The sequence below is a fragment of the Pseudochaenichthys georgianus genome, chromosome 17 (assembly GCF_902827115.2).
Source record: "Pseudochaenichthys georgianus chromosome 17, fPseGeo1.2, whole genome shotgun sequence".
NCBI classification, from domain to species: domain Eukaryota; kingdom Metazoa; phylum Chordata; class Actinopteri; order Perciformes; family Channichthyidae; genus Pseudochaenichthys; species Pseudochaenichthys georgianus.
The window spans coordinates 4,615,623-4,642,013 of record NC_047519.1 but is presented as its reverse complement, the minus strand read 5'-3'; the positions used below and the strand labels follow the sequence as shown (position 1 = coordinate 4,642,013).

The following is a 26,391-nucleotide window of genomic DNA, read 5'->3' as shown; positions in this document are numbered from 1 at the left end:
GACTGCTCTGTGTCACAGTCTATGATCGCAGCTAACGGGGTCCACCCTTTAGTTAACCGAGAGCAGACAGAGTAAGGACGGTCCGGTAACCTGCAGCCAGGTGTACCTCCGCTGCTGCACGAGCCCTGTCGGTACCGGAGGCGACAGTCAAAGGATGAGAGCGCGAGCACTGCAGTAATGATGCGTTTTATTGTGGACTGCCTGAGGACACCGCGCGCGAGGAACCCGAAGGATGAAGGGTAACGTTTAAACGCTCTTTAAGAATGATAACACAAGTATGTTCTAGCTGTATTCCCATCAGTCCTTTCCAAACAAATAGTTGGCGGTTTTAACTTTAAATAATTTAAAACGAAAATGTAGGCTTTGAATCGAGAGTAAATGTAGGCTTTAAGTAACCGAGTGTAGTCTGCAGTAACATGCAGGCCTGCACAAAGTGTGTTAACAGACGGGTTTAGTGAACATCATTAGCCTATGGGACATATCTGCCAAATGTAGCATCACTAAGCCTACCTGGGGGGTAGTCACCTTTATATTAAGTCTGTGGTAATAACCAAACCACACTTACTCAAGCTGATACAATGTTTGTCTTCACCTGAGTATTCCCATGTTATCCTAATTTAAAACATTATGGAGAAAACACTTTTAATTTAAGTCCATTATATTTGATTTAGTTACTTTTCAGATCGAATTTTGAGCCAAAACCTATACATTGTGAGCCACAATGTACATGTTGAGCCACAATGTGTGACAAGATTAAACTTCCCAACAGTATGTACATTATTTTAAATTGTCCTCACTCAGCCAGATTAATGTTTCTTTAATTACGCATACATTTATCCGCAATAATAAGCAAGTAATAGACCAATCACATAACCCAGCTAATACTGATATCGATATTTGAGAGTTGACAACAATCTGATAAGTATAAAGTTAAATAAACACATCAACAAACAATCCTTATCATCCCTCAGATTGTCTTTGGTGTTCAAGATACTGTATAGTCAGCGGAACATAATCTAAATAAAACGATTATTGATTTAAAAAAAAAAAAATGTTATTGGTTTTTTAGGGCTGCATGATATTGAAAAAAACTGATATTGCGATATATTTTTTTCACCTGCGATATATATTGCGTTTTTTTAACTATATTTAACCGGATGAAGGATTTTAGTCACGGACGTCTGGATCTTAACTGGTTGACTCATCATACCTTAAGTCATGATCTAACATGTCATGATAATGCATGTTGCTTACCCTCAAATAAGGGGGTTCATCTGTGAAGAAGAGAAGAACCTTTTTGGATCCAAAATAGTTCCAGATGGCAGATGTTGCTTTTCTTTTTGGAAGTAAATCTTCATTCTCGCCGGTATTGTACTCCTGTTCCTTGCTCATGTTTTACCGGTGTTTTGATGGTCTGCAAACTAGCACATGGGAGCCTGCCTGCAGACCTCCACTCTCAGGACAGTTCCGGTGCAGACCTCCACTTTCAGGACACCTCCACACAGGAAGTGAAGATTCTGACGCGTTTTTTTCCCGCCCACCGAAGGACTCGTTTGATGAAAGTTTTCAAATCACATCACAATGGAGACTCATCACGGAGGTGATGAGTCCGCCCACCGTGCACTTTGGGTCGGCCTTGGTAAAGCCCCTTTGACCCCCCCGCTCAAATGACACCATGGAGGAATGTAAAGGGAGTTGACAGGGGACTCTGCCCAGTCACGAGTGCCTATTTTCGGACACTTTTTTTCACTTTTCCCCGGTTTTATTATTTATTTATTTTTTGGCTATTTCACCCGGTTTCTACCGGGGGAAATATATATATTTATAAATATATATATATAAATATATATATATAAGTGTCAGTACGATTTTATTTTGTATTTGCGTGCATTTCCTGTTCGGAAAGTGGCGCTGCGGCTGTACTGATAGTAACAACAATACAAGGTGTCCGTATATATATATATATATATATATATACATACATATATATATATATATATATATATACATACATATGTATATAATAAGTGTCACGATCCGATTTTATTTTGTATTTGCGTGCATTTCTTGTTTGGAAAGTTGCACTGTACTGATAGTGGTGATTTTATTTTGGAATTCTTAGCGTGCACTTCCTGTCCTGAGAGTGGAGGTGTCCTGAGAGTGGAGGTCTGCACCGGAACTGTCCTGAGAGTGGAGGCAGACCCCTCTCAACTAGCAGGGCGGGTCCTGCTGTGATCTGATCAAGAATGATTGTGTGAGCCGCGCAAGTATTCCTTTTGTAGCAAGCTGCAAAATAATTGTAACATGACGTGTTTGAGTTAATGTACCTACTTAATATCGCACGTCCTAAAAAAAAAAAAAAAAAATGAAAAAGATAAACAAAAAATAATTAATAAAATCGCACGTCACTGCGATGTGAATATCGCGCAAGCGCATATCGTGGTTATCGCCATGACACGATATATCATTCAGCCCTAGTTTTTCAGTTGAATTATACTTAAAGTTCAGGATAATCAACTGTTAAAAACATACTGTTCACATTTCTTTTTTCAATAAATCGATGTTTTCAAAGTAAATGGATAATCGTTTTTAATAATCATGATTTCAATTATTGACTCAAATAATCGAGATTATGATTTTTGCCATAATCGAGCAGCCCTAACACATAGTCATTTCATTGAACTAAAAAGGATAGTCCTTTTGTCTGATAAAGCACACATATCAATAAATCACTCGACAGAATACCTTAAGGTGATGATCTCTGTATATAGAAGGGTGTTTCAAATTCAATACATACAAACAAATCCTGCCTAAGCACTCACCGGTGTGCTCTGGTCAATAAACTATTCCCCATGTCAGCAATCTGGACCATTACACATATTGCCTCACACCTTAAAAGGCTTCACATTCAGAGGCAGACGCAGCATCAGCAGATAGCTGCTGAGTTAACCAAACTGAAGACCTTTGTGAAATGAAATGCCTGTTTCAAATAGTCATGCGTATTCCAAACTAATGTACTTAAGTCCATTTTTGATGAAGTATTTTAGATCCATGTATTCTTTCAAAGGAGCAGAGAATCGGCATACTTAACAACTGAAGCATCATTACGTGGATGAATGACCACATGAAGAGATCCGTGCTTCCTGTCAGTAACTGGGTTAGAGGCAGCCCTCACGGACAGGCTTCAGATCATAGTGACACACGAGCTGCAGCAGTGATGCCCACACTGTCAAAGTTCACACTCAGATGGAAGGAATTGATGTAATAAAACCCCAATGAGGTGTAATCAAGTTGTACCTTTTAGATCATAAAATATGAGATGCTTTATCAATAAGTCATTCAAAAGAAAAAGTATCTTCAATACATTCATCTGCTTGTCTTGGCCATGTAGCAGGAAATGAAACTCCTTTGTGGGGTCGACTTTTAGACCGGCTAAACAACATCTCACTATATCACCTTATGTCTGAAAAATGTAGTATTTTCTGTCTTTTCTTACATTGTTTAGAAATACAATTCCTGGGTAGGGTTAGAGTTACCCTACAAGTCGAGGTGCCTGCTGTCAAAAGCATTTGATTTAATAAAATAGTATTTCAATTAATTTCTTATATATAGTGTCCATTGTTTTAGCTACAGTAACTTAAACTTGCAAAAATAACTTTTGTTATATTTGCAATCCTGACATTAGCAAAGAAATCTAGTAATACTAAAAGTCTCTAAAAGACCAATCAGAGCTGAGGGAAGTCTTACCTGTCAATCACTGCTACTGAACTCCCATTTTAGTCATCTGAAGTCACGCCCATCTACTTCCGCCCCATGGGACCTTATTTCGGAAAAAGTATGTATTGAATTCAATGGAGAGAGAAAGATTATCTTTTGATCCCGTTTGAATTGTGCCATGAATGACACATATGATGTTTGTCAATATTAAAAAATCATTTCCATGTCAAAAAAGTCACAGTTTGTCGTAAAACTGTTGAAATATAAGACTATGAAAAATACGCAACTAGAAAGACTACAAATCCCAGAGTCCCGTAAGTGATGTCATTAACGTTACACATTACACTTGTGTAACCTTGTAAAGCCGGTCCCGCATGCTGGCTCTTAGGAACCGACTAACTCCCCTTGTGTGTGTGCACAGCTCTCAACACGCCCAGACTTGGAGTGATTTTCACCTCTTTTAATACTTTCCGCCTCGTTCTGAAAGAAAGAGGTGAGATGTTCAACGTGGCGGCCGTCTTGGTGTTTGTGCGAGACGGGAGATGTAGTTCATTGAGCGGTTTCACACAAAAAAAGTGTTACTTCACAGTTTTACGACACATTGTTATTTGTTTGACTTGCAAAATGTTCTTTTAAATTGACAAACATCATATAAGTAATTCGTGGCACAATTCAAACGGGATCGAAAGATAATCTTTCTCTCTCCATTGACTTCAATGCATACTTTTTTCTAAGTAAGGTCCCATGGAGCTCCCCGGAAAGGGAGGGACTTCGCCTCCCTATCGGAATGTGAGCTGCAGCTGGTGGGCGGGGCTTGGCTTTGGTTCCATTATTTTCAACAGGGTCACAAACCTTGTCCTTTTCTTGACGGAAAATACAGTAAAATATGTTTCTGAAAGCATTTATTTGTATCATCATAGATCATAATTAAACGGTAACAATGAACAATTAGCTGCCTCGATTGGCACAGAATAAATACCTCAATGAAAGCAGCTTTTTTTTATATTTTACATTCCTTGTCTGCTATACCACATAGTTAAGTGACTGATAAAGCACTCTATGAATAAAATAATATAACCATTATCTTATTTGAATATGACTACATTCATGACATTCAATTAGATTAGACTGAAGTATACACTCACAAAAAATGATTGTGTTTCAAATCGTAACCTTTTATAATACATTTATGAAGGGTGTTTATCATCATTTATCATCTTATTTATGATGATGCTGTGAATTCATATTGATTGTTTCAAACATTTGCCTGTACAGACTGCTGCTCTGATGTTTTTATGAATGGCTCAGCCTCTGTTTTCTGTGTGTGTGTGTGTGTGTGTGTGTGTGTGTGTGTGTGTGTGTGTGTGTGTGTGTGTGTGTGTGTGTGTGTGTGTGTGTGTGTGTTAGGGGTGTAACGGTTCACAAACATTTCGGTTCGGTACGTACCTCGGTTTTCAGGTCACGGTTCGGTTCGGTTCGTTTTCGGTACAGCAGAACAAATGATCACAAAACATAAAATATATATATATTTTTTTTAAATGATTATTAAACTGAATATTCACTCAAATAAATACAAAATATAATAAAATAAACATTAAGGTGCAGCATTTCGATGAACTGAAATTATCTGTATTTGAACTGTACTGTACTAGCACCTAAGAAGCCAGCTTGACATTAGGACTTGCTTGTCATTGTATTTTCATGTTGTTTAAAGAAAGATGAACTTGTCCACATTGCTTGCCGAAAGGGCAGATCTGCTGGCACTAGCAATGTCTCCTGCTGTGGAGAACACACCCTCTCGCTAGGGACAGAGGTAGCAGTTACAACCAGGTAGCGCTTTGCTAACATGGCAACATAAGGATATTTGCCGTTTGTAATAGCTTTGGCTCGGTCTGAAGTTTTTGCGAGTGGTGGAGGCTTAAATGCTAGTGAGAGTTGGGTTTGCACTTCAGTCTTTTGGTACCGGTGATATTCACGTTCGGGTGATGCCTTTTCAAGAGTGTGCAAGTTTGATGTATTGCCAGCCGCGTAACCAATGTTAGTTGAACAATGCCGACAAACAGCTTTGGTTCGGTCCACCTGTCTTTGTCCGTCATCCTTGTACGTAACTGTGAAACCAAAATGTTCCCAAACCGGAGACTTCAATGATGCTGGAGGATTTTCGAGCTCAACTTCATCTGCGTTCGCCATTTCGACAGTTCCTCAAATGACTGACTACATTTGAACGCATCCCTGTGACCAGCTCTCATAGCATGCCCTCTCATCCAATGAAATGACTTGCTCGCTCTGACGCGTTGAACCCAATGTGAGCAAATGACTCTGAATGCTGCGACGCAGCACCTGAGATTACTTCCAAGAAGTTGTTCACGTTCTCAATGTTTTACGTTTAACGTTATACTCGTTCGGTACACTTCGGTACACACGTACCGAACCGAAGGGCCCGTACCGAAATTATTTGGTACGGGCCCTTCGGTACGTGTACCGTTACACCCACACTAGTGTGTGTGTGAGAGAGAGACTGATGCATACTGCAGTGTTCAGTGATGGAGATGGAGGAGGGAGGAGTAGGAGGGAGATGTGTGAGGACGAGAGGAGACGCGTGATGGTAGGAGGTGAGAAAGAAAGGAGGAGGAGAAATATGAAGGGAGGAGACTAGGGGGGAGGAAATACATTCTCCTATGGATGGATAGACATACTCTAGTGTTCTCACTCTGACTCATCCCCCTCTCCCTTTCAACTCTCACATTGGTGCATTCTGCCTGTGTGCACCCTGGGGACACACACACACACAGACACACACACACACAGACACGTTCGCAGAGCGGCTCCGCCTCCTCTGCAGTGTAGCGACAGCCAGCGAGGGCAGCAATGGAGGAGAAGGCAGTGAAGCAGGACAAAATCGAGGGATCATGGGAGGGAGTGCAGGATGGAGGGAAGGCAGACTGGAAGAACGACTGCTCCCTCTCCTCCCTCCTTAAACACTCCTGTCTCCTCTGCTGGTCCTCTCCCAGGGACACCGACGTGGTGGAGTCGGACGAGAGGGTCCTCGCCAAGGCAACGGAGATCAGAGTAAGAAGACCGCAGCACCTGGCTCTGGTGTGTGCATGACTGTGTGTGTAATACATCCGTGTGAGTGTGTTCTGTGTTGGTCTCTCATAATGTGTTAACAACCATGATGCAGACAGGACACAGAGGACAGGTAGGTGTGTGTGTGTGTGTGTGTGTGTGTGTGTGTGTGTGTGTGTGTGTGTGTGTGTGTGTGTGTGTGTGTGTGTGTGTGTGTGTGTGTGTGTGTGTGTGTGTGTGTGTGTGTGTGTGTGTGTGTGTGTGTGTGTTTATGGTGCCTCCAGTTTGGGATTCCTCCATCACTGCATTCCCTCTCGTGATGTCACGATGCTGTTGAACAGGCTGTATGCAGCCCTGCACGCAGCCCTGCACGCAGCCACACGCGGCTCGGTGCAGGTCTGGGCGACTGCTGGACCTTCTGGTTTGTACATGTATTTCATTTCAATGTAATATCATCGCAAGGATCAATTGACCAGTTATCATTTCTCACCTGTAATGACCTGAAGTGCAAACATCCACTTTAGATGCCTTTCAGTTGATATGGTGTATAGATGTAGAAATATGTAGAAATGATATTAAGGATTTATATATATTTTAGGATATATGTCTGTGAACCCAAGCCACACTGAAAGAACTGAAACGTTGACTTTTAATTAAATGTATTATGTCAACCGATTTCACATAGCTGTATTGGGTTAGTTTAAGGCAATAATATTACGTTTAAATACAAGAATATGCTCAAAAATGCATTCATGCGGCATGTCAGTGTTACTACTAAACACCATGTTTTAGATAATTTAAATATATGTGGTTTCCTTGTCCATAGGCAGACAGAAATAACAGTGCAGATATATAACAATATTGATGAGACATGCTATGCGGTAGTACTATCAAAACATGTATGCTAAAAAATGATATTAGCTTTTTAGGCCAGATCTTTCTCCATGAAGGTGAATCCGTCCCACTGCTCTATGCTAGCTTTTGTGTTTTTTCAAATGTTGCTCTGTGTTTGGGATGTTGTGGTTTTTCAAATGTATTTTTGAAAGGTAATGGTGTTTTGTGAGATGTGATTTTGAAATGTTCTTCAGAACGGTATTAGTGTTTTTTGAATCCGTGTTTAATTTTTTTTTTAAATGTTGTGTTTTGAAACTTTTGAAAAATGATTTGTGATTTGACCCTGAGGGCATCTTCATAAGGCTGATAACGTCCATCCAATGGGCTGAGAAGAACTGCGCCTGTGTGTGTGTGTGTGTGTGTGTGTGTGTGTGTGTGTGTGTGTGTGTGTGTGTGTGTGTGTGTGTGTGTGTGTGTGTGTGTGTGTGTGTGTGTGTGTGTGTGTGTGTGTGTGTGTGTGTGTGTGTACATCTCCATGCATGTTTAATCAGTCCATATTTAAGTTTGAATCACTGTAATAAATCCTCTGTGTGTGTGTGTGTGTGTGTGTGTGTGTGTGGTGTGTGTGTGTGAGTGTGTGCGTGGTTGTGTGTGTGTGTGTGTGTGTGTGTGTGTGTGTGTGTGTGTGTGTGTGTGTGTGTGTGTGTGTGGTTGTATGTGTGTTTATGTCTGTGTGCATGGTTGTGTGTCTGGGTGTGTGTGGTTGTGTGTGTGTGTCTGTGTGTGCGTGGTTGTGTGTGTGTCTGTGTGTGTGTGCGTGCATGGGTGTGTGCATTGTTGTATGTGTGTTTATGTCTGTGTGCGTGTTTGTGTGTCTGGGTGTGTGTGGTTGTGTGTATGTGTGTGTGCGCATGGTTGTATGTGTGTGTGTCTGTGGGTGTGTGTGGTTGTATGTCTGTCTGCGTGGTTGTGTGTCTGGGTATGGTTGTCTGTGTGTGCGTGGTTGTGTGTGTGGTTGTGTGTGCATGGTTGTCTGGGTGTGTGTGTGTGTGTGTGTGTGTGTGTGTGTGTGTGTGTGTGTGTGTGTGTGTGGTGTGTGTGTGTGTGTGGTTGTATGTGTGTTTATGTCTGTGTGTGGTTGTGGGTGTGTGTGTGTGTGTGTGGTTGTGTGTCTGTGTGTGTGTATGTGTGTTTATGTCTGTGTGTGTGTGTGTGTGTGTGTGTGTGTGTGTGTGTGTGTGTGTGTGTGTGTGTGTGTGTGTGTGTGTGTGTGGTTGTATGTGTGTTTATGTCTGTGTGTGGTTGTGTGTGTGTGTGTGTGTGTGTGTGTGTGTGTGTGTGTGTGTGTGTGTGTGTGGTGTGTGTGGTGTGTGTGTGTGTGTGGTGTGTGTGTGTGTGTGTGTGTGTGTGTGTGTGTGGTGTGTGTGTGTGTGTGTGTGGTGTGTGTGTGTGTGTGTGTGTGTGCAGGAGCTGGAGAATGCAGTGACAGTGGAGCACCTGGAGCTCCAGGAGCAGCAGTCGGACCGCAAGGAGCTGGAGGAGACTCTGGGGAACCTGGAGACACACAAAGACGAGCTGGTGCAGCAAGTGAAGGCCACACGGCAGATGTGCTATGAAGAGAGTCAGAAGGTACAACACACGAGGACCTCTTGGATACATCTCAAAATGTGTGTACAAACAAGCTGTTCTATCTGATGTGGAGCTACCTTCAAGATGCAGTTTCTCTTCAGTCCGTCATGCTGCTTCGTGTTTGTGTTTGTTGACATGTTGGGTTTCTCATAGATCTCGGATATTTGTAAAGAACCAATTCACACTGTAAACCAAGTGGAGCACAGACAACACTTATTTGAGGGATTGAATACTATATATCGAATTAGTATTAGAATTGTATTTTAAAAAATGAACAGTTTCTTATGTCGAGCTGCTGAGTAGTTCAGGACAAGTGGGATATTTGGATGCTAAAAAATAATCTTGCTTTATTGTCAATACAGTTATTGTTTAAATATAATTGGCTAATAAGCAAGGGTTACCCTTAAAAGACAAAAACAAGGTATGCAATTGTTTTCGCCCTACTTATCTGACTTCAGTATGACATTTCGATGTACTTATTTCAATGATCCGGGAAGCAATACTTTTTTTTAATTCATAGGATGCAAGCTGAAAAGAAGTTAAAGGCTATACAGTAACTCCTCATTAGCTTTCTCACATTCGATATGCAGTGTAGCTAGCAACATATTGACTCACTGCAGAATATATCTCACAGCGGCTATTGCACTGTGGAGAGGGTCAGCAGGTCACATGGTGGAGAGGGTCAGCAGGTCACATGGTGGAGAGGGTCAGCAGGTCACATGGTGGAGAGGGTCAGCAGGTCACATGGCTGCTAGACGGACCACACAGCGCATTACAATACATGTCACCTGACACTTTAATCCAAAGCAACTTACATACATTCAATACTGGGGGAGATCCCCACAGGAGCACGTTGGGGTGAAGTGCCTTGCTCTCCCCTGATCTGAAGACCAGCGCACTACCCCACTGAGCCACAGCCTCTTAATCTTAATTTATGAAAACACGTGATCATTTTTTTGGATGATACTGTAAATCTGAAATGAAGTGCAGTACAAGTATTAAGTAGAAGGTGATGGGAATACTTGAGTTAAGTACAAGTACCACACAATAGTACCTAAGTACAGTAATTGGAGTACTTGGCACAACATTTGTTAACTATAGCCAACATGTATGGCTTCCCGTTGCTCACGGCATCCACTACAAACTCCTGGTCCCCACTTGCAAAGCCCTCAACCATCTTCCCCCCCCCCTACCTCATCCTCTACCAACACCCCCGGTCCCTCAGATCCACCTCAGCCGGTTTGCTTTCCACCCCCAGGGCCAAACTCCGGAGCTTCGTGGGCAGAGCCTTCTCTGTGGCAGCCCCGAAGCTCTGGAACTCCCTCCCCCAAGACCTCCGTGAGTCTGAGTCCCTCACCCTGTTCCAGTCCCGCCTCAAGACTCATCTCTTCAACTCTGTATCCATAAGCCCCCCCCCCAATCAACTTCCTCATGACTGCCCTTCCTGTTTATCTTATTATTCTAAACCAGTGATTCTCAAATGGGGGTACGCGGACCCCTGGGGGTACGTTGGGGTACTGCAGGGGGTATGTGAGATTTCCAACAAAAAAAGGTTAATTAAAAAAATACCTTGCATGATTAAAAAAATAATCTTAGTACAATAAGTTAAATAGAAAACACAATTTTATATAAAAATATTCCTAGAACGACCATGTCAAATGTGTGTATTGTATTTTATAGTTTTTCACAATATATCATTGTGTTCATTGGTTTGTTAAACATATTACTTCAATTGAAAAACTCCTTGGAAAAATCTGTTTTATAAAAATGTTATGTTCTTTTTGTTCATGCATGAAGATGAACATACCCTTAGTTTGTTGTAATGCCTGCACGAATGAGTTAATACATCACACACTGAGGGAACATCACTATATTGTAATTATGTATATAGGCTTTTTCGATCAAAAATGTTCGGGGTCGGTCAGGGGGTACTTTGCTGAGACATGTTTTCAAAGGGGGTACATTACTGAAAACAGTTTGAGAAGCACTGTTCTAAACAACAGTATACACTGCATTTCCCCGGTACAGTTTGATCCTCTGAAGCGTGCTCATTGTATCAGTGAAGTGCATGTGACAGGTACAGACTAATCATCCCACTGTGTATTCCTGGCAGATCCTGTCCCTGCAGGCGGAGGAGGGGGTGAAGGAGAGCCAGGTGGAGGAGTATGAGAGGGAGCTGGCCAGAGTCAGGTGGAGGCTGAAGAGGCTCAGAGACGAGGTGAAGCAGGCCAAGAGGAAGGTGGAGGAGGCTGGAGAGAGGGACACCCCCCTGCAGGACTCCATCAGGCAGTCCTATGAAGAGATCCTGCAGGTACGGGGGGGCGTGCATCTTTACACCTGTGTGAATCATTCTGTGATACTGTGAAGAATGGCTGTAAAAGGCTGAGTGAACGTCCACCAATCAGAATGACAGTAGCCAGAGCCCTAACCCCTGCAGTTGACATGCACAGTAGATGTCTCCTTGGGGAAGATGTTCAAATCCTAATTGTCCCCAACGGCATTCATAAAAGTATTCTCATCAAAATCTAGTGAAAGTAGCGACAGTGAAAGTAGTCGTTGTGCAGATTGGTCCATGTCAGAATAATATATATGATATGTTTTATAATGATTGATAATGAAAGTGTTCTGAAAGCTGGTGAAGGTGCAGCTAGTCTGAAGTACTTTGTAGACTGCAGGGTAGCTGGAGGATTTACTCCAGGTGGAACTAAAGTCTGATTTAAGACTTGATTATATTTCACATCATTCATCCAGATCTGTGAAGTAACTAAAGGTAGTTAATAGATTAAAAGTACAGCATTTACCTCTGAATTGTATGGCGGTAGAAGTACAAAGTAGCAGAAAATGTAGATACTCATGTAAAGTACAAATACCTAAAATGTGTACTTAAGTACAGTACTTGAGTAAATCTACTAAGTGACTTTACACCTCTGCTCTGGATGAATGAGTGTGTTGGGGTGAATGCTGGCTTGTGTCCAGACTTTGAGAGGATCGCTAAGATCAGAAATATGCTATAAATATGGAATATTAAAGAGGGCTATGGAACTCTCTATGATGGTTAAGCGGGTCATATGCCGGGGCTTCTTCCCCACTAACGGTTTGGTTCAACCAGGGGACCTATGACTCGTGTCTCCCCCTCTGTCTCCCCCTCCTCCTTAAAGGAAATTGTGTCAAAATATACATAGCTTTTTTCTGAAAGGATCTTAATGCATATATCTTCTAGAGCAGTGCTTCTCAAAGTGTGGTCCGCGGACCACTGGTGGTCCGTGAGCGCCCCCTAGTGGTCCGTGAGTATATTGGTAACATTTCATATTTTAAATAAATAAATAAATTTAAGTTTTCCGCACTCTCACGGGAATATCTCCGCAATGGAACGAGCTTAAGTTTCATTTCGATTGCATGAAATAGCCCAGCCCAACACCTTCATCACACATGTTGCCACTTGTTTGTACCATTTTCAGGCGATTTGTAATCTGTTCTAGAAAAACGATGTGTTTTTTGATGTTTGTGGAGTTAGGTGGTCCACGAGTGTTTTTTTATTGGTTAAGTGTCCTTGGTATGAAAAAGTTTGAGAAACACTGTTCTAGAGCAGTCAAGCCACAAAAAAAAAATCCAACTAATGACATGCTTTTTGAATAAGAAATCTATCTGTTTGCCCCCCAATAAAGATATTTCTACTAGGGACATTAGAGATGAATAAACTGTTTGATTTAATAACATCTTTTAATTGGAGCGGCCTTTCATAGCACCCAAGGACAGCTCCGATGGATACAATAAACACTTAACAAGTTAACACAGCAAAATATTTAATAACAGGGAGGACAGAAAAAGAGATATACTTTGAAAGCAGGAAGTAGCATTGATGAACAAACCGGACGACTGAAGTGAGTAGGCTGATCTGAACAGCTGAGTTTAGGAGGTAACCCTAACCCTACCGCGTTGAACAAGATGTGCTGGATTCGGACAGGGACGGAGTCTGGAGATGTGCTGTCCAGGGTGACACCGAGGCTCTTGACCGTGTCCTGTGTTCCTACTTTGTTGGTTCATTCGTCTCTCACTGTTTCCTCATGTTCCCTCAGGAGGAGCACACGCTGTGCTCTCTGTCAGGCAGCGCCATGACTCCAGAGAGCCAGCTGGAGGAGTCCACCTCCCCTGCAGACACCGCGGAGGACGACCCACTGCCCATGAGGCCTTGGGGAAGGAGCCAATCACTGCCTGCCTATGCCGACCTCATCATGGTAAGTCACAGTAATGATGCACCCACACTGTAAGGCCTGTAAGTCCTCCAACAATGCAACATGCTTGTTGTAAATAGAGTAACATGAAATAAAAGCAGAATGTAAAAGGAAGTACTGTCCAGTGGAATCAAATCAATGCATATTCTAATAGCGTATAAATAAATATGTAGACTTTAAACATAATGTGTTTTAAAGCATGAGAGCAGCCATTTTTAATGGTGGATAGTAGGGCTGTACCCGAATATTCGTTCGTTGGAGTACTATTCGGGTTTCAATTTCGTTATTCGGATATTCGTTTTTTTTTATTTCGGCTGCCAAATTGAACAAACACAATGCGACATCCTTTTCAATTTCAAAGAACACAAATCGGGTTACATTAACAAATAACTATAAAACAACAATACTGTAGAATAACAAAATGAATGCCGTGAATACACGTGTTGAAGCGGTTCGCTGCTGACCCCCCCCCCCCCCCCCTCCCCGCGCGTACCGAATATTCGCTGCTGATTACTACCGAATATCCGGAGCCCGAAAAGTGGTATTCGGGACAGCCCTAGTGGTAGGTGTGATTAGCTTTATCGCAAAGTAGATGCAATTTATTTTCTGTGAATGAGCGTTGTTCTCTCTCCCTGTCCTTCCTCTCTGTCGGTGTGCAGAGGGCCAGTGGCTCGTCCTTCTGCAACAATCTGGCAGATACCAGAGAAGAAGCAGACGACAGTGGGACCAGCTCCCCAAAGGTAGCAACTTTACCACAACACACGTCATCAAATAAACACGTGAAAGATGCAGCTGTGGTAAAGCACACATATATGAAATATGTGTAGTTGCAGAGTGTATGACAACGCAGGCTGACATCATACATGCTTATTTGAATTGTTACACAGTTAGTAATGATTTAAATGTATGAACACACTGTCTCCAGCCTAATGATGTAAAACTGTGTATTGTCATGTTTCACAGATGGACAGGTCCGACATCGAGGACGAGCCAGAGGACGGGGTGTTCAAGCCTGAAGGGGAGAAAGAGAGAGAGAAGGAGGAGGAGGAGGCCACTGTGAGTCCTGATGCTGTCAACCAGCTGGACTTCTACCAAGCAGACCCCTTCGCCCACTGCCAGAGTGAGCGTATGTATCACTGTCAGGCTGATAGGGCCTCTCGCTGAATCACGGCGTAACAACATGGCGTTTTCTTTTGGACACATATCTGTCACAGAACAGGTTGCACTGTTGAGGTCCAGTTCATTGAATTACCACTTTCCAACCAGACCAGACATATGAGATAAGTCCATGCTGAATGCTGTGATGATGATGATGATGATGATGATGATGATGATGATGATGATGATGATGATGATGATGATGATGATGATGATGATGATGATGATGATGATGATGATGATGATGATGATGATGATGACACATTCCCCATATGTATGACATAGCTGTTAGCATCCAGTGGGCAGTAAAGTATACTATATGACATACATTTAGCTTTAAACCGCTTATAATAAATAATTAATGTATGAAAAAAACACATCAATTCAATATTCAAATAAAAAACCAATCATTAATTTTCTAATTATTCACATTTTTATTACAATAACTACTAGAGATGACTTTTTACAAAGTAAAAGCATAACATTTAGAATTGGGGCTAATTTAAACTAGCATGGATAAGAAATGTTGTCCCACTGTTCATAACTCTAGCAACTGCCCTGGTGAGGGCAAGTTGCAGTCTTGGTAAACTGCTAAACAAATGTTTACGTGGCTTGTCTTGTTTTTCTCACCATGTATCTTTTTTATGAAATTATTTTACAATTTATGTCTGACTTGATTTGTAGATGACCTCTTCAACGAAGACCTGTTCCCTAAAACTGACTCGTCTGGTGAGTAATAATACTGTAGTTAACTGCATTCATTTCACTTTCACAAGGTGTTCTACTTACCATACACTGTGACTTTATTTCTATTTGAAACTCTCTGAAAGCAAGTATTATATAATGATGGATTCAATGCTTCATTGTGGTTAAATGTACAAACACAAATCTAGTGTAAACTCAATCGTAGGATTCAAAATGCTTTTAGAAAGTGGGGTTCACTCAAATATTAAACTCAAGTCAAATGTTGAAGTGCTTGTCCTTCATACTTTGAATCCACTCCAATGAAGTTTACTGTGCAATATGCATTGTTATTGATTTTCAAATGACCTCAACGTATGCATATCACTTTTCATCATGAATGCTGAAAACACATTTTGCGGCGAATGCTTAGCATTTGATTTTCTGATGTACCACTGCTTCTGGTTTCAGGGTTTCTCTCTGCCGCTGACACAACTCTTACTGGTACAGCTCCTGTTGTTGAGAGTGCTTGTATCATGGGGCCTGGTTCAGCTTTTCTCTTAGTTTTCAATATGATCTAAGTTATTAAACCAGTGTTTATGAATTCTCTGTTTGCCAGGTGGATTTGCTTCAGACCCCTTCAAAGGCAGCGACCCCTTCGCAGCAGATGTTCTGTTTCCAGAGGGGCAGGTCGATGATGGGGCGGGACATATTGGGGATGAGGCCGACACTAGTCTGTCCTGCGCTGAAACCAAAGCCTCAACAGGAACTCAGTGCTTCGAGTCTGAGTTCCCCAACGAAGACAGCGACATCGAGATTAGCTACAGTCAAGAGGACCTGGACGCCATCGCCCAGGGAGACGATCCTCTGGGGTTCAAACCCATCCAGAGCTCCTCTGAGGAGCTGGGGCCGGTGCCGATCCAGGGCTGGAGGTCCCAGGGACAGTACTCCATAGAATCAGACCCCAATGGGTATGAGCTGGACCTGGGCGCTGTCTCCCCCCCCTCTGACATAGAAGAACTGAGTCTGGGATATCCACCTGAAGAGGCTGCCACCAAGACCACAGCAGGACTGGAACAAGGTCATTTTACACACACACATACACACTTTTCAAATGTTATACTCATTTTTATACTTCCGTCCTTGGGTCTCTTGAAAGGCACTATAAAAATTGAAATTATTGTTATTATTCTATCGTATATATTTGTTATACTTAAGTGTTTTAAACTACAACACATGCATCTTGCTTTCCTACGTATTAATGTCTAAGGGCAGTGGTGGAAAGTTACTAAGTATATTTACTCAAGTACTGTATTTAAGTACACATTTGAGATACTTGTACCCAAGTATTTTCATTGGGTACTATTTCATACAGTACATCTACTACATTACAAGCAAGCAATTGTTTTAATTTTAACTCCACCACATTCATTTTAGAGATTTAATATCTGGTTACTTTTAAAAGTCAGATGTTGACACACAATAAGCAAAACACTTTTAAAATATGCATATTTGCTATTAAAACATCAAACTTTATATTTAAGTAACTAAAACAATAGGTGGGTTAACTGAAAATGAATTGGCAGCAAATTGTTAGTTAAAACATATTTCACAGTTCCAGCTTCTTAAATGTGAATATTTGCTGCTCGTTCTTTAAAATCTTATTTTTTAAAGATGAGTACTTTACTTCTTATACTTTATGTACATTTTCCTAATCAAACGTTAATACTTTTTCTGTAAAAACACTGAGTATTTTTACAGTGTGGTGTTGTCATTTTAATCAAGTAAATAATCTGAATACTTTTTCACCACTGCTAAAGTCATTCTTCTTTTAAGTAACTAAAAGAACGACGAAACTGAGTGAGTCAGCTGATCCTCTACGTTTAAATAAAAAGTGAGATCTATTATTTTATATTATATATAAATGAGTTGCTTAAATAATATGAATACAAGTATTAAGTAGGATGAACACACAGCTTGATTCCGGTGGGCTTTCAAATGTTTCTCATGTCCTAGCCTTGACAGCTTAATGTTTTCTCCTCTAGGTCTGAGTCCTGGTTCAGCTCCGGCTGTTCCTCAGCTCGCAGAACAACTCACAGCATGTGTTGGCGACATGGAAGAGGAACTCCAAAAACCTGCCACTCCCCAAAACTCCCAAGACTCCGATAACCTTTTCAATCTGCCAGACTCTGATCCGAACAGAGAGCTCAGCTTCGATTTAAACTATGAACCGACCAGTCAGTCTTCCTTCGACCCATACGGCTTCAAGCTCAGTCCAGAGCATTCCAGTCACACCCTCCTGGACCCTGATGAGGCTGAACTCAGCCCAGAACCCACTGAAGATGACCTGATCAGTGACCCTGAGCCCTCCTCAAGTCAACCAGACCAACTGACCAGGGATCAGTATGAGATTGACATCACTTCCTCCCAAGTGGTGCGGGACTCTGACCCTTATGGCTTCAAGCTCAGCCCTGAGGAAGAGAACCAAGAGGTCCTGGACCTCTCTGGCCATGATACCCAGGAGGCAATGGACCTTTGCAACTATGACGACACAGAGCAGGTAGAACCCTCTAACTATAGCAACCAGGAAGTACTTGAACCTGAAAACCAAGAAGTGCTTGAACATTGTCGCCACAATGACCAGGAGCTGCTGGATTTGTGTAACAATGGAAACCTTGAAGTGCTGGAAGCTTCTGGGCTGGACAACACCGGGTTGGTTAGCAATGAAAACCAGAAACTCCTAGATATCTGTAGTCATGACAACCAGGAGGTGGTGGATCCCTATTGCAATACCACGGAGGAAGAACTACTTGAGCCTTGTAACTATGATAACCAACAAGTGCTGGAACCTTGTAGCCATGGCAATCAGGAACTGCTGGATTTCTCCCTTCCTGAAAATAAGGAAGTGCTGGATTTAGATAGCCACGGCAACCAAGACTTAGTGGATTTTGGTAGCAAAGAAAATCAGGAAGTTGTAATTTCAGGTAGCCACTCCAATCAGGAACTCCTGGATCTCTGTAGCAACGAAAATCAAGAACTGCTAGATTTAGGTAGCCATGACAACCAGGAGGTGCTGGACTTGTTTGGTAAGGAAGCAAACAACAACCAATACTTTGTGGAATCAGAGCATGATGTCAGTCCTACCAATAATAGCTCAGACAGCGATGTGGCCTCAGAGGACCTGCTGGGACTGGACCTCAGCAACACCAGTATCTGCTCCACCAACAGAACATACACTGCCGACCCCTTCGACACCTATGCCCCCCACAACTTTGCTACATTCAACGCCCCCAGCGGCCCCAACCTGCTGGAAGGTGACCTCGGTTCAGTGTTTGGATCTGGAGGATACATTGGGTGTCCTGATGTAGCAGACGACCTGGCCCCCCTGGAGAGAAGGCAGGCCACCCCTGTAGCAGAGCCGATACGGCCCTTCAGACCAGTGAGGCCTCCTCGGCCCTCGCTACGGGTGAGTGGGAAACACACAAATGCAACTCACACAGGGTGATCTTCAGAGTATCGGTTCTTAAAGGTCCCAGGTCATGCTTTTCCGGTTCTGACCCGTCCCCTTTTGTTATGAAGGTTGTTCTGCATGTAAACGGTCTGCAGAGTCACACACCCTCAAAGTACACCCTGTAGCGAGTACATGGCCATGACATGGGACCTTTAAGCTGCTTTTTCATTCCATTTGCTCTTTGCTCTCCGCGAGGTCAGGCGCAGAGACGTGCGGTGAAAACAGCGAGTTAAGTTTTCTTTTCAATGGTTATGTACAAAGTCAGCGGCATTGTTACGGCCGCCGCCTCCCCGGTCCCGTTAACTCTGCTTCGACTGTGTTTTATGTAAATGAGCTGTGCGGTTGCCCTGATGTCATTGGCTACTCATCTCCTGGTCCGCCCCCGAAGATTGTGATTGGAGCATGCCGGGCCCGGCCCGCTCCAATCCCAGCGCTCACCTTCCGGAGACGACTACAACGCCTGTGGACCTCTATCAGTCGGAAGGCTCTGCTGTGTGAACAGACGCTTCTCGCTACGTGCTCTTGAGCGTATACAGATCTGTTAACAGGGTTAACTCGAGCGGTCCGTGTTTAGTTAGTGTTGTTGTGATTAGATGTGCCTCGAGTAGCTTAGCATTACGTTGACTATTGTCCTCTAGCTTAGCTGTGTTTTCCTACAGTCTCCTTTAGTTACTTTGTATCACTTTAATAGTGAGGGTTGTTTTGTTGCTATTTTGTTTATTAGTATCTATTCCTTTGTGTTTGATTAGGCTCTCTTTTTAGAGTCCTCCCTTTGTTTGGTTGCTGATTTAAATCTGCACCCTTTTGGCCCTTTTGTTCGCTCCAGGCTGCTTGTCTGCCATTTTGTTATCCTGTTATTTAATAAACTGCCAACTGGTGTATGTTGCCTTTTCTCTTCCCCTAGTTGGGACCTAACAGGCAGTGAGGTCAAAGTTTAAATCATTTGAATGTTGGCTCAGCACTCTCCAGTAGCACTTCCACCTAGCGCTCACCAAAGAAACACAACGGCAGCTTCAGCACAGAGTCAGTTCACTTTTAGTTATTGCAGCTATAGTACCGAGACCCAACCCTCGACTGAGTCAGGAAGCATCCAGATGATATTCATTATAATGTTTCGATAAGGTCCCATGTATTTGGTTCTGCATGTTGGATGGTTGTGTGTTTTCAAATTATATCCCCATTCCCTTTTATTTCTAATAATTGTTTGTGGTTGGTACTTTATTATCGGATCCAAAAGGTTTGACCCTTGAAAAGTGAACCTTTCATAGTTTGAAATCAAGTGGTACAGATAGACGACAGTGAGTTGATTTATCATGCTTAATTAATTTCCTCTGAATGATCATTGGCATGATGTTATGGTTTCATATCAATTCATTCCACCTTGTCACACTGTCAGGGTCCCCTTAGGGGGTGTGCCCCCCACTTTGGGAACCACTAGCCTAACAGACCATGTACATGCACAGAAACCTACATATATAACACACTACAGGGAGAACCCAAAAAGAAAAATAGGCCCCTTATTCTTATCATGAATTCATAGATGTCTATACTAATAGATTCAATATAAATACTAATCCCGTTCCTTGTCTCTTGTGTGTTTCAGCACAAGGAGAAGGCTCAGTCCCAGAATCAGGGCGTCGACCTGAAGTGATCTCTCACCAACCATCACGCATGTGGGGGTTACCGCGTCAACAGGTTCCCATGAGCACCACACAAACACAAGATGGAGAGGAAGAAGAGACAAGTAAGAGGACGTGCCACGCCATGGAGGCAAAGGGAGGGTGGGGAAAAGGGGGGGTGATTAATTAGATGGGAGGGAAAGAACATTCTGCTGTTATTCATTGCAATAATTCAAGTTCCAGTTTCTTTGGATGCTTCAAGGGGACACTTTAGAGTCACAGTGGGAAGATGAGAAGTATGCAGGATGTTAAACTACAACGACCATGGGACAAACTGATGCCATCAGGTTGATTGGCTATTTATACAAGTCAGGGTTGAGAAGAACAATATGAAAGAAAGGAAGTTATTCAAACTGCTCTGTCGTGGATTTACCTTAAATGGCTGATTTGGCAGTCATTCATAAACCTGCTGCCACTCCCTCCGTAGTCCTCTATCCTCGTAGTTCAGCTTCCCACCCCTCCCCCTACCGGTAATGACATTAGTCCAGATGAAAAAAAAATATCTCCTATATTTATTTGAGCTTTTTTATTTGAGTGTTGGAGCATGTGTAAGAGGACTTAGGAGATCAAATGTAAATAAATGATATACTCAGCTATTGTGGTTTTCAGATTATCTAGTCAAACAGTAGTGTTAGGGTTTGATGGATGAGAGCTGTATAAAGTCAGGTTGTACAGTGGATATCTCTACCGTCACCATGGTAACAGTGTTTTCAGTCATCAGTAACTAGGTGCTCCTTAAAGAGTGTCTTCACGGCAGGCTTAAGCTGTGTTTCCTCGCATGACCACCGGGAGACTCGCTTTCCTCTGCGGGAGGTGAGGGTCTTACCAGGTCGTAGGAATGCAGCATGAGAAGTTTCACTGCCATCAGCGCCCCCCCATCATGTGTCTGTGTTGCACCTGTATCACTCCCAATGTCACAGCATCATGACGAGGAGAACGCCTGCACACCACTGCCCAAAGAGGTGCAGTGAAAACAATAGAGGTCAGCAAAAAAAAAAAAACTAATGATGTTGAATTACTCTTTAAGCATTTGATCATTGTGGACATTATAATAATGCACTCCAAAGCAAATGGCCCACCAATGAGTGAAATGGCCTTTGCATCAGTGTCCCAGTTCCATATGATAAACCAGTACAAAGCAACACATATGCACTAATGTCGGCTGTGTCACATCCTGGTTGTTATTATACAAGGAATAGATTTGTGTATCTATCCCATGCCTTCACATAAAGTATGAGCTGACTGACGGAAGTGCAACTACTGCCAATTCCAGTAAAGGAAACAAAACAGCCACAAACACGTTAAGTAGGATTCATCTCTTTATGAGCTGCCACTGGTGTCTTCACACCAGGGCTGAACGATTCATCGATTTTAAATCGAAATCGCGATTTTAAATGATGCGATTATCAAATTTCATTTTTCTTCTTGTGTGTCAGTCATCCACACCAATCAGAAGTGCTGTGCTCCACATGTACCAGCCATTGTTAACCAATCAGAAGTGGCCCATGATAGAAGGTGATAGACAGATTGATCCAATCACCTGCCAAGTATTTTTGAAATACTTTTCCAAATGGCTTCCAATGGAGCTTCAGATGGTTTGGGGAAACAAAGCATCTGAGTCAGGTTAGTGACGCTCCATCACGTGTTTCTATTACAGGGTGAATCTTAAACTGAAGCTCGACTTTAAAGCAACCCAACGGAAGTTTCATGTAAGTTGAGTTCCTTCACTCGTAGCTCGGGCTGCTAGAGACGGGAGCACGTTGATACGACCTTCCTAGCCGGAGATATGGCCGCATTTTACAATAAACTTCCCTTGGGTCGCTTTAAAACAAATATCGCAAATCAAATCGCAATGAAGTTTATTTCTACACTGTAATATTGGAACGCATATTATCCTAAAAAACAGTAACAACTCGGCTATACTATATGCGTTACAGATTGGTGCCTTGAAGTTAGCAGCCAAACAAAACATGACTTTGAGACGAGGAAGTGGTCAAATGCTAACTCATTTCGGGGGTTAAGGACTCGTTCCTGTACCACATGACATGAATCCTCATCAGTTTCAAAGTACTCACTAGCACAAGACTTGGTTTCCTGGCCTGTTTCAGTTGGGAGCAGCTCATTTCGTTTTTCTGTGCATTGTGGCATTCAAGTTTAAACCAAAGGCACATACAAAAGTCTTGCCAATGTAGTTAGCATGCTGACACCATTGTGTCAACCTGCTGAATGCTCTGAACCTGCTCAGAGTCTGACGTTTGGAACTGGGACACAGCTGGGATCAGACCCCAGGTGGATCTTAGCCGAGCAGCTGACCGCTTTCAAACAAGAGGGCCTTCGTTAGCTTTGGTAAACTCAAAACTGTTTCTTACAGCCAGGTACTAACGCCAGGTCTGAACGGCCTGTGAGAACATCTCTTCCGACATGCTTTTACCCTTATCGAATCAAAGGCATCAGAGAGGGGGAGTTATAACAAATAGAATTGGGCTTTATGGTTAATGTAGTCCTAACTGCTCTACTAGCATTAGCTCCAGGCTATCTGTGAGCACAGTCCTGCTGGTTGGATCAAAATGCAAACATCTCCCATTATACCTTTGTCAAACCTGCCATAAGTGTTGTTTGCCACATGGGGGCAGCAGAAACAAGCATTAGCAAATCCTTGCCTTTAAGTGAACTTGGTGAACTTGTTGGCAAACATTTGCTTACAGAGCAACATGTATTCGTGTCACCTGATGAAGGACCAATATGCAGTCTCTTTTAGCTCTGCCTGGTCAACTCCTGTCTCTGTAGCCGTTACACCCTCCACTCTGTCCACTAGCTAGTCTCTCACGGTGTGTGCTGCTGAAGGGTGCAGCTGGACAGTGAAGCTCACCAAAGCTCTGCAAATACTGTCTAACCAATACATGTTATTCTCTGGGCTGCAAAGCTTTGTACATTCAATATACCATGTAACCAGTTCATACAAATACGATGACACTGTAAGTATCTAGAATCATCCGTGTATAAAATGAAAAATGTGAATATTGGTGTGTCCTACGCACATGAGGAATATATATCCCAGATGACAGTCCCCTCACACTGGAACAAACCTAGCAGGCTCTGAAGAAACATTTCAGTTCATATTAGATTTCAGTTCACGCCTACCTCATAACTACTTTGCCATGATTGCATGACAACACTGTGAACCATGTGAAAGCAACATTCTGTGATGTTTGACTCTTTGTTAGTATGTGCAGTCAGGAAGACAATGCAAAGTAATGAACGGTTGTTTTAGCCTCAATGTGACATTGTGATGGCTCTACACCAAGAGAAGTAAGTCTCCAGCAGTCACTGTCAACCTGGAGGCCAGTTAGTGATGTCCTTAGCTCTCCTGCCAAGTGTTGAACATCTTTCAGTCACAACACTGAAAAACTGGAACGTTGACTTTAATTAAATGTATAAAATAGAAATATCACATAACTGTATAAGATTAGTTGAAAGCTAAAATAAAAAATATTATGTTTAACGTAATATTATTGCTTTCAACTAACCTACAGTTATGTGAAATGTGTTGACATAATACCTTTCAATCAGGAGAGACTTCATTTTGTTTAAAGAACATGTATTATTATTATCCATATGATAAATGTTAAGTCTTTGGCGATTAGACCCCGATCCTGAAATGGTATATCTAAAGGGAGAAATGCAGCCGTGAGCCTATAGGGAACCCCCGGGGTCTAGACACTGGTGGTGATGATGAAGATCTGGATTTGATGAGGAGATGGGATGAAGAGGAGGAGTGATGAGGTCTTTGGATTAGCTCTCCTGGCACTGGATGTGATGAAAGGAGGTGGATGGGGAGGAGGCGGATGGGGAGGAGGCGGGCCACAGCATGAACACCTGACATCACAGCTGACTGCAGGACAGAACCATTTTAAAGTGTGGCTGCAGCACGCTGATTGGCTGCTGGAGAATGAGGTGAATGTAATAGGTCAGGGGTGTCAAACTCAATTTCTTCGCGGGCCACATCAGCATTATGGTTGCACTCAAAGGGCCGGTTGTAACTTTAAGACTATATCAAAATACATATATAAATATTTAATATATATAAAATAATGTATTATATTACATCATTGCCTCTGCATTGGATTATTATCGGATAGGGTAATAACTTCATAATTAACTACGTCTGAAAGCAGAAGTCCAGGGCAAATCATTGCAAGTCTCTTCAGTGAGAATGTTACAAAATGATTTAAAAAAAAATCAAATTCTAAGAAAATAAATTATATTTTGAAGGAAAAAAGTCAAGTTCTGAGATAAAAAGTCAAATTTGAGATGCATTGTGGGATATGTAGTTTATGGGCAACGTGCTTCTGTAAATCGGCATGTAACCGTATAATAAACATATTATATTCTTTGCAATCTCTTGAGGGGCCGCATGAAATGAAGTCGCGGGCCGAATTTGGCCCCCGGGCCTTGAGTTTGACACCCCTGTAATAGGTCAAAGAGAACGCCCACGATGAGCTGGTTAAAGCAGCTGTGGAGTGAATGTGTACACACCCAGTCTTCCTGAAGAACTTGCGCTGAGCTTAATTTCATTAAAGTCAACGTGTCAGTTGTTCAGTCTGGTATCAGTTCGCTGCACTTTGCTGGCAGCGCTGCGGCAACAGGAACACGTTATGAGACAACGTACACAAGTCACAATGCTACAATACTTTGATTGCAAACAATATCATTGATAAATATATAATCAACGTTATTAGAGCCATACGGTGCTGGCCATGTGACATTTTAATTGATTTTCACTTTCTGCTTGTTTCTGCTGTATTTAAATTGTATTGAACAATATCTGTTGATAATGGAGACCACATATGTAACACATATGTGAACATATGTTTTCACTACATCAGAATCCAAGGATGTAATTCAATGGTTCTTCAGAACATTTCCAGATTGTCTGCCTTGAGTTCCCGAAACGCATGAAGTATGATATCAACCTTTCACTCACTAACGTTAAAACACTCTTTGATTCATAACTAATATCTGTTTCTTCAATTGTTTAAAGTGTATCTCTGTACAAAGGCACATGTAGCACAATTAATACATTATTCCATGCACTGTAAAAATGACCAAATTAGCAACTTATATTATTATTTATCAGAAGGATGTTAAATGATTTGGTCTTGCCGACATATTTATTTATTTATTTTTGTATTTATCTTGTTTTGTATTTATGTACAGGCTGCTTAATATGTCACATGGTGTCGTCACAGACCTGATCAGAACTGAACTGAACAGTGAACTTGTTGAGAGTTAAGTGCTTCTGGAGTTTCCCTTCATCGACCCTCCTCGCAGTGCGCGCGTGTTTTCTATGATGTATGCACTTTAAAGCCATGGCTGAGTGCAGTGATATTCAAAGGAACTGGTGTGTACTGCCACGGTGAGCCATGGTTTCTTCATATGATAATATGTTTATGTGTGATGTTGTATGTGTTGCCGTCTAAATGTGAGGTTCTGTCTTTGAAACATGAAGAAATAAAACTCATCGATGATTACAACATGGAGTCTGGTCTGTCTTTAAGAGGCTGCTGATGTTCTCTTCATCATTATACAGATGATATGAAACACCCCACCTGCTCAGTGCATGATGTGCACATTCACTCGGGGATCGAGACAGAGGACCAGCTCAGAACATGAAAGCAGACAACCCACTCACTGCTTTGGGGGCTTCTATCAGAGCCATGCACACGTGTCTCTGCTATGTCACATGAGGGCTAATTGAATCCACCTGCATCCTTTTCTCTATACTAATAATAATAATAATTAATTTGATTTATAAAGCGCCTCTCATGGCTGACAGCAATCCCAAGGCGCTACAGGAAGAACACCAAAGAAGTAAATATCTCAC

General features: G+C 42.2%; 1 protein-coding gene across 7 annotated transcripts; it reads left to right on the top strand.

Moving 5' to 3' along the window:
- Positions 1-26,027, top strand: LOC117461784 (nestin-like). 7 transcript variants are annotated; one of them, XM_034103716.2, is made up of 12 exons: positions 1-239; positions 6,729-6,786; positions 9,085-9,246; positions 11,360-11,557; positions 13,323-13,481; positions 14,138-14,218; positions 14,442-14,604; positions 15,321-15,365; positions 15,789-15,821; positions 15,937-16,398; positions 17,363-18,783; positions 20,432-26,027. In XM_034103716.2, exons 1-12 carry the CDS (start codon positions 178-180, stop codon positions 20,477-20,479), a joined length of 2,892 nt encoding a protein of 963 aa, XP_033959607.1. In that variant the 5' UTR covers positions 1-177; the 3' UTR covers positions 20,480-26,027. The 7 variants fall into 7 exon arrangements, with proteins under 7 accessions (XP_033959607.1, XP_033959606.1, XP_033959603.1 ...); XM_034103715.2 differs by having other exon boundaries at positions 6,729-6,813; XM_034103712.2 differs by lacking the exon at positions 1-239 and having other exon boundaries at positions 6,511-6,786.
- Positions 26,028-26,391: the final 364 nt, after the last annotated feature.

Bases quoted from the DNA above. Each gene is read 5' to 3' on its own strand.
- LOC117461784 (XM_034103709.2), top strand. From the start codon at position 6,586: ATGGAGGAGAAGGCAGTGAAGCAGGACAAAATCGAGGGATCATGGGAG. The intron at 15,822-15,936 runs GTACAGCTCCTG...TCTGTTTGCCAG, and splicing joins CGCTGACACAACTCTTACTG to GTGGATTTGCTTCAGACCCC. The intron at 18,784-20,431 runs GTGAGTGGGAAA...TGTGTGTTTCAG, and splicing joins CTCCTCGGCCCTCGCTACGG to CACAAGGAGAAGGCTCAGTC.